The 8,952-nt window shown below is 46.9% G+C and overlaps 2 protein-coding genes across 2 annotated transcripts; both read left to right on the top strand.

Annotated features, from left to right (window-relative positions):
* Window positions 1–206: 206 nt before the first annotated feature.
* LOC125548625 (uncharacterized) lies at window positions 207–4,246 on the top strand. The gene is made up of 5 exons (XM_048712196.2): window positions 207–455; window positions 569–776; window positions 1,554–2,073; window positions 2,753–2,821; window positions 3,513–4,246. Exons 1-5 carry the CDS (start codon window positions 390–392, stop codon window positions 4,009–4,011), a joined length of 1,362 nt encoding a protein of 453 aa, XP_048568153.1. The 5' UTR covers window positions 207–389; the 3' UTR covers window positions 4,012–4,246.
* A 1,226-nt stretch (window positions 4,247–5,472) lies between these two features.
* On the top strand, window positions 5,473–8,854 carry LOC125548616 (serine carboxypeptidase 2). Its single transcript, XM_048712184.2, has 5 exons — window positions 5,473–5,916; window positions 6,012–6,562; window positions 6,658–6,884; window positions 8,034–8,139; window positions 8,601–8,854. Exons 1-5 carry the CDS (start codon window positions 5,529–5,531, stop codon window positions 8,763–8,765), a joined length of 1,437 nt encoding a protein of 478 aa, XP_048568141.1. The 5' UTR covers window positions 5,473–5,528; the 3' UTR covers window positions 8,766–8,854.
* The last annotated feature ends 98 nt before the right edge of the window (window positions 8,855–8,952 follow it).

Below are 8,952 nucleotides of genomic sequence, written 5' to 3'. Positions count from 1 at the left end.
GGACAGTCGACAGCAGGGCATCCACAGCCCACAGCCCACAAGCCACCCGCGGCCGCGCCCACACATTCCCGCGGTCTCCGCCTCCCGTGCCCCGCACTCCCGTCCGCTTCGCGAACCTTCCTCCTCCGCCACAAGGGCAAGGGAGGCCACCTCACCTCACCCACCCAACCACAGCCACGGCCGACCAACCCCGAGAAAATCCCCCTCGATTTCCCCTCCCGACGCCGCGCCGGGCAAAATCGCCGGTCATTTTCCCGGGGCCTCCGCGCCTCCACGCCGCCCCTTCCATCGGTAACTCCGCCGATTTATCCCCCGCCCTCCCCTCCCCCCACCACCTCCCTTCTCGTTGAGAGTTCCTTCTCGCCCTCTCTATCCGCTCCTCGCGAGCGATGGTTGGCGACCTCTCCCTCCTCGCCTCCGCCTCCGCCTCCCCCGTCATCCTCGCGCCCTCCAAGGTACGCTCCCTCGCGCGCGCCCAGCCTCTACGGACCGCCTGCGTCAGCCTCTGCTCGCGTCCGATTTGCCGCCGTACGTGACGGGATGATGACGTGGTTGTGTACTTGTGTAGGAGCTCCATGGCGTCCTGCCGTTCCAGGGGAAGAGGTCCCAGCAGGACGCGGGGAGAAGCGCCGCCGTGCAGCTCTCCCCGCAGCAGCACCTCCTCGAGGGCGCCTACCAGGCGCAGCAGCCCCTGCAGATGATGGTCCCCGGGATCGGCCAGGCTGCCGCCGCTGCCTACCAGACCTTCGACAGCGCCGCGCTCATCGACGTGCAAGGTTCGCAATCCAGACAAACCCGTTACGGCCTGGCTGGCCCTGTCTCCTGAATATGATGCTGCATGCTGCTATATTTTGCCTCGTTTGATCATTGGATGCTGCACCAGACGGCTTCAGAGCCTATGTGGCTCATGAGCTTAACGTTTGCCTCATTAGAGGTTACACCCGGGCGTCAAATCGTGACAGTAGCACTTACAGTTAGGCAGTGCACTCTCTTTCCAAGAGAACCTGTTTTTCTGCTGTAAACAGCAACTATATTCTGATTTACTGAACGCAGCAATAATTAAAGGTACCTGATTGTGAACTTAAAGAAGCGAGAAGCACGATGCATGAGCCGTGGCTCGAGGTTTTAAAAAGTGACCAAAAAAAAGAAACCTGTACACGTCGACTGCTTTGTTCTGTGCTGCACGCAGAAGATTGTCGACTGAAGTTGCACTGCATTCAACAAGAAGCATGCTGCATGAGCCTTAGCTTGTGGTCTACAAAACTGATACTACCTTTTTTTTTCGCGTCGTCTACAAAAGTGGCACAAAAACATTCCTTTACACTTCAATTGCTGTGTCTGTGTAGCAAGTGAAACGTTGTCTATTGGACTCGCACTGCCTTTTTCAAGTAGGTTGGCTGTTTGTGGCACTATAATACACATAGTTCTGGCCAAGGTTAATTATGAACTTTCGCTAAGTGGTTTATCCTTTGGTTCATAGTTTATCCACCGTAAAAGTCAAGTTTTACATGCGTTTCAATCTCTGATGGCTCCTGTTTATTTATTTGTAACAGATTCCCACCCCGATTCGGTTCGACTTAGCCTTGGGATTGCTGAGCAGTGTGCAAGGCAAGAGAAAATCCTAAAGTTTCTAATGTCAGGTTCTGATGTCAAAGAACTTGATGCCTCTTTGCTTACTGAATTTACGGGACATCAGATGCTATCAGCTAATATGGGTGGTCAACCATATTTCTCTGATGATAAGTTATCTGTCTATGAGTTTGGATTGGAGGAGCCTCTGCAGTATCTAGCAAAAAATCAACTTATCATCCCTGATGACAAGTTATCCATCTATGAGTTTGGATTGGAGGAGCCTCTGCAGTATCTATCAGAAAATCAACTTATCATCCCTGATCCACTTTTGGAATTTGCTCAGTCCCAAGGTGCCCTTGCTATAGATGAAAATGGCCGGGTCATCTTCACTGGCAGTGGAGACGAGATGAGAGACTTACTTTCGGTTTTCTTAGAGTTCAATGTACCTAAACGAGAAGCAAGTGGTTGCAAGGCTGCATATTTAGTTCCATACTTCGACAGGTAATAATTGGAAGCATCATGCTCCATGTGAACCCTTTTCCTCATCTTATTCACTCATTCACTAAGGTTTATGTTATGCATAGTCCCCACTCTCGTATAAGGGAATGGACTCCTTATCAATTTATTTTGTCATTATTGGCGTATTCAATTACTGAGCGAAAGTTATAGAGTTGGTATAATTTGGTATAGCATATGTATCCTGTGTGAACTTGCTGCAGCTGGCCCATTAGTTACGTCCGGTTTGCATGACATTGTCGTATTTAAATCATTCCTAGTCAGCTGCACATGCTGGCACGTGGGTAACTGGACATTTGGAATCATTCCTGCTCAGCAGGATGCATGCCACATATGTTATCTTTTTGAACTAGGAAACTGTCTCTATTATGTACTTATCGTAGAAGAGGGATTTACTATAGCCATACAGAAGTAGAAACTACTGAATGCATGCAATGTTAAAATTATCTCTCGAGTATTATATTACCCTTGGATCTAGAGGCTGCACTTCTGCCTGACAACGATTTGTTTAGAAGTAATTATCCATTGTTTCTGATTTCTGTACCCCTTCAAAATATTATGGTTAATAATTTATATCCTAACAAATAACATTTCTATCAGGATGCATACCATTTTTATTTCTGTCAGTTACATGATATAGAATTTTGTTTTTTTGCACAAGCAGGAAAAGGGGCCGAAATAGTAGTCAATCCAATTCAAAATCAGCAAGCACCGCAGTTGATGCTCCAAAAAGGTAGTGCATCTTTCTTTGGTTATGTATTACTTCATTATGTTGTTGTTCTCATGGTGTACTCAATTATGGTAACTTCCATGCCTAGCTCTGATGCTGCTATGTTTATTCTTTGACCTGCTGGTTACCACAGCATATACCTCCCTGATGTTTACTACTTTGGTAATCACTTGCACCATAGGTTAGGCATATAGTGTGACAATTTTTGTATTCCTTCCAAATTCCGATTGTGACATGTTAGTTGCATCTAAATGCGGAGTCCTTGACCCATATGCACCCACAAAGTGCAAAAGAAAGAATTAGCATTTTGTATTAAGATTTTCCTATGAAAACAGAAAATACCATTTGAAACAAAGCCATCGTTGTTTGAATATCCACTTTAAAATATACACCTTGATGTACTGGTGAGGTTTTGCGTTATATACCAAATAGCATGGTCGCTATACCAGTAGTATCACAATGGATAGTTTGGTAACCCAGCTGTCTAATTTACTTTACCGGGATAACCATTGCATGGACCAATTCCTTGGAACTTGGAAGGTGAACCTTACTGAATTGCCTGAGTATGCACATGGAAATTATTTCATGTTGAAATTTATATACTGTGATATGGCAAATTGCGAATTGCACCTTTTGTTTATACGGTATCCAAGGTCATGTGCACATGTTAATATGATTCTGTTATGATACTCAGCAATGCAAATGTGAAAGCAAAATCTCCATCGAAGAAGAAACAGAAAGGAAAAACCATCAATGAACGTGACATGTATCAGAACAATTATTTCCATGCCAGCGAAGCTTTTTTCTCAATCCTTTTGGACAAGGACAGAAGCAGCTCGACAATTCTCTCACTGAAGAAAGCAGGCCCTGAGATCACTGAACTGTTGACACAGTGCTCAATTGGCATTGCTGGAACTGGCCTGGCTGTTCTTCTGTCGGTCGTGTGCAAGGTTGCTATCGGCGGGAGGACTCCTTTTGCCGCCACCCGTCTTCTGCACACAGGCGTTGGGTTTGGGCTCTTCTGGCTCTCCCATGCGGTAAATGGATTGCGGGACACAATCACCAGCGTATTCAGAGGCCCGGTTGACACAAAGTTGGAGGATGAGGTTGCCGTGAAGATACAAAGAAGCATGAACGATATTCTCTTCAGGGCCGTAAGTCTCCTGGCAATCACTGCTTTGAGGTTTGCATGAGCTGTTCCTACACTGCTGTAACTTGACGCACCTCGATTCACCTTTTGGTTCAGGAGTACAGTACTGTAGGACTAAGTGCCAAATACCTTCATGATTCATGAGGGCCTCATAGAAAATGCGCAACTTTGTAAATTGTACAGAATTTTGCTGGCAGCTCAGTGTATATGGAAGATAGATTTTGCCTGTTCTGAACGTTAATTAAGCTAATGATCAATATACTTTGTATTTCTTGTTATATTTTTTCTCGATGACATCATTTTGATGGTCTATTGACATAGCAATCTTGGGATGATTAGTTAGAAAGTTTCAACCGCCAAAAGTTTTGTTCAATACTGCAAATTAATGAAGTTACTATTTAACATGCCATTGCCTAACACTAATTTGCAGCTCATGCTGACCACATCAAACATGTCTATTTTTTGTTACTAGACATATGTCGTGCCTTGAAGATTATTTATTTACTTACTACTAAAGGTTGTATGCCTCAATTTAATTGTTGCAACTGTGGTGAAGTGTACAAGCACATTCTTTGCTCACTCACAGGTACAAGTATGGAACATTTGTCCATTAAAATAGTACTACTCCCTCCGTTCCGAATTACTTGTCGCAGGTATAGATGTATCTAGATGTACTTTAGTTCTAGATACATCCATTTCTGTGACGAGTAATTTGGAACGGAGGGAGTAGTTTCTAATTTTATACCAATTTCCTTCATGCGTAATTCATCTAAGATTACTCTTTAAATTCGCATAGCAATGCACGGGGAAATCACTAGCGGCTATGCAAATCCATGTCATTTTTCACGTGCCATCATGCCAAGGATTAGAAACGAAAGTAGAAGAGAAAGATTAGAAACGCACTATTAGCCCTATATAGTTGCTTTCAGGCAATCGATACAGTTTCTTATCTTCCATGTCCTTTCCCTCGACCGTCTTTGTGACCGAAATGACAATGTCACAATCCTTCCCTTAATCTATTGTTTCCGTCGTAGTTACGCTGATACTCTGTGCCCACTCACAATGCATAATGAAACATTCTTACATTAAAAGACACCAGCCTTTTGATTTCGTATCCTTTCTTTCATACACAACCCATCCAAAACCAGTCTTTTAAATCCCCGCATGGAAAATCACCAGCATCTAATATTCATATAAACCCATATCATCTTACACGCGCCAATCATGCCCATGATTAGAAACGAAATCACAAGCTGCCCAGAATTTGCTTCCAGGCAACCCATGCGGTTTCTTATCCTCCATTGTCCCTTTCCTCTGACCGTCTGGAAACCGAATTGACAATGTCACAATCCTCCCCTTAATTTCTTTCTCCGTCGCGGTCACGCTAGCTCGATAAAACTGAAATCAATCAATCATCAAAAGGAAAAAAAGAAGATAACTTCAGCAAAGCGTGCGGTCCAAACCAAACAACGACGTCAATCAAACCCTCTATTTATTCCCACCGTATTCCCGCTTCTCTGCAAGCAAGCAAGCGACTGTACCACAGTTTCTTCAGTAAGCATGATGAGAACTATGACCGGTCGTCTCCCCCCAGCTGTGGCCGCGGTGGCGGTGCTCCTGGCGGCGTTGGCGTGCCTCCTCCGGCCAGCTGCCGCCGTGGAACCGAGCGGCCATGCCGCGGACCGCATAGCCCGGCTGCCCGGGCAGCCGGCGGTGGACTTCGACATGTACTCCGGGTACATCACGGTGGACGAGGGCGCCGGACGGGCGCTGTTCTATCTGCTGCAGGAGGCGCCGGAGGACGTCCAGCCGGCGCCGCTCGTGCTGTGGCTCAACGGCGGCCCCGGCTGCTCCTCCGTCGCGTACGGCGCGTCGGAGGAGCTCGGCGCGTTCCGCGTCACGCCCCGCGGCGCCGGTCTCGTCCTCAACGAGCACCGCTGGAACAAAGGTAGGTGCCCAGTCGCTATTGCTTGATCGACGGCAGCTCACTGTTTTATCTGCCGCGCTTCTAATGGCGGGGAATGAATTGTGAACAACCTGCAGTGGCCAACGTGCTGTTCCTGGACTCGCCGGCCGGCGTGGGGTTCTCCTACACCAACACCACCTCCGACATCTACACCTCCGGCGACAACAGGACGGCGCACGACTCGTACGCCTTCCTGGCGAAGTGGCTCGAGAGGTTCCCGCACTACAAGTACCGCGACGTCTACATCGCCGGCGAGAGCTACGCGGGGCACTACGTCCCGGAGCTGTCGCAGCTGGTCCACCGGACGAGCAACCCGGCCATCAACTTCAAGGGCTTCATGGTCGGCAACGGCCTCATCGACGACTACCACGACTACGTGGGCACCTTCGAGTTCTGGTGGAACCACGGGCTCGTCTCCGACGACACCTACCAACGCCTCAGGGAGGCCTGCCTCCACGACTCCTTCATCCACCCCTCGCCGGCGTGCGACGCCGCCACGGACGTCGCCACGGCGGAGCAGGGCAACATCGACATGTACAGCCTCTACACGCCCGTCTGCAACATCACCTCGTCGTCGTCGTCGTCCTCCTCCTCCTTGAGCCAGCAACGGCGGTCCAGAGGGCGCTACGTGAGCATCCCGACCCAGACTCCGTGCGTGCGTGCGTCGTTGTCCCCCATGCTGCTTTTTGAGGTGACGAAACGCCGTGCTTATATATGCTGCAGCCATGGCTGACCGGATCGTACGACCCGTGCACGGAGCGGTACTCGACGGCGTACTACAACCGGCGGGACGTGCAGACGGCCCTCCACGCCAACGTCACCGGCGCTATGAACTACACGTGGTCGACGTGCAGCGACACCATTAATACCCACTGGCATGATGCTCCGAGGTCCATGCTTCCCATTTACAGGGAGCTTATTGCAGCTGGCCTAAGGATTTGGGTCTTCAGGTCAGATCATCCCTGCTTCAGTTTAGCAATGCATTCCAGCATTTCTTAACTACTCTCTCCGTTCCAAATTACTCGTCACAGAAATGGATGTATCTAGAACTAAAATACATCTAGATACATCCATACCTGCGGCAAGTAATTCGGAACGGAGGGAGTAGTAAATAAATTATATTATTACTATTATTAATACTACACATTTGCTCCGGTGCTCTCTTATCAACTGTTTTGCTAGGGTAAACCCCTCTTTCTGACGAAATTTGCGGATACTTCATCAGGAATATATCGGTTGACATCCCATGCCATTCGCGTATGCATCGGGTTATACATGATGCATCTGAATCAATGATTAGATTTGTCTTGAATTTTTGGACATTTTGTTGTCTTCCATTTTATACATGACGTTCATATGCTCTATGATGATTCTAATTGAATTGATTGGTTGTTGTGGACGTTGATAATTTTTCCATATAAATTTGGCGTTGTTAATAACACATATTGTGCTAAACCTCCTTTTCAGAAGAAAAAACGTACCTACCTACTTTTTGAAAAAAAAAACAGTACTGAATGACAACAGGTGCACTGATGTACATCACTGATGAGTCATCAGACATCATCAGCCAGTTAACAAGAGAAACCGCAGATAATGCACTGCTTTGACTGAATGAACTCACTCACTCAGAAGTCACCCATCCCATCCGAATTAACACCTACTCCCTCCGTTCCTAAATATTTGTCTTTCTAGACATTTCAAATGACTACTACATACGGATGTATGTAGACATATTTTAGAGTGTAGATTCACTCATTTTGCTCCGTATGTAGTCACTTGTTGAAATGACTAGGAAGACAAGTATTTAGGAACGGAGGGAGTAGTAGAGATGAATTGTCCACATTTATGCATTACATTCCCCTGTTGACCCGTCAGCTCAAAATCAGGATCCAACTGGACCCCGGGCATCACTTTTCCTGACATAATTCGCGTCCGCAGCTCTCAAGTTTGCAACTTGCTAGGTTGCTGTCATGCAAAGAAGATGCCCACGGGACATGTGTTTCCATTTAGAAAGACAAGGGAGCTGAGCCGCTGCCGGTCGCACATTTCACTTACCTTCCGTAGGCATTGACATTGATGCTGTCGTGTTTATTTCGCAGCGGGGACACGGATGCGGTAGTCCCCTTGACAGCAACGAGGTACTCCATCGGCGCTCTGGGTCTTCCAACTACCACCAGTTGGTACCCTTGGTATGACGACCAGGAGGTCAGCATCGTCCCACTCAACTCTTTTGCAAAGCAGTAACATCAATAGAATCATTGAGATGCTCTGGCTGGCATGCAAATAGACTTACATGACAGGACACATGAAAACATTATCTACCTTCTCCTATCATTTTCTTAGCTCGGTTAATTTGATTCGCATGGCCGAATGGAGATTGGATTACACTCCTGCATGCAACATGCCAGCAAACATTTACTCCCTCCGTTTCTAAATATCTGTCTTTCTAGACATTTCAAATGACTACTACATACGGATGTATGTAGACATATTTTAGAGTGTAGATTCACTCATTTTGCTCCGTATGTAGTCACTTGTTGAAATGCTTAGAAAGACAAGTATTTAGGAACGGAGGAAGTAGATGTCACATTAGTTTGTGTTATTAACTACTAGTACATGTCACACACATAATTAACTAGTGTTTGTGTGATGGATTTGTTGGCTAGGTTGGCGGTTGGAGCCAGGTGTACAAGGGTCTTACGCTGGTCTCCATCAGAGGCGCGGGCCACGAGGTTCCTCTGCACCGACCGCGGCAAGCGCTCGTACTGTTTCAGTACTTCCTGCAGGGCAAGCCCATGCCAGGCCAGGCCACAAATGCGACGGTGGCTTAGCAACAAACAAAGGGATGGAAGTCAAATAGTAATTTCGATGTGGAAAAACAAGAGTGATCATCAATAAAGCAATAGATGCTTCTCAAGTACTTTTCCTGTATAGCTAGTATATATGCACATAATGCGGCGATTTATCGAGAATATGGACACAAAGCACCAACACAAAGCACAAAAGAACACAGAGGAA

Source organism: Triticum urartu, chromosome 1A, assembly GCF_056163025.1.
Source record: "Triticum urartu cultivar PI428250 chromosome 1A, HENAU_Tu73, whole genome shotgun sequence".
NCBI lineage: Eukaryota > Viridiplantae > Streptophyta > Magnoliopsida > Poales > Poaceae > Triticum > Triticum urartu.
Note: the sequence above shows the minus strand (reverse complement) of the source record. Positions and strands in the feature narration are given on the sequence as shown.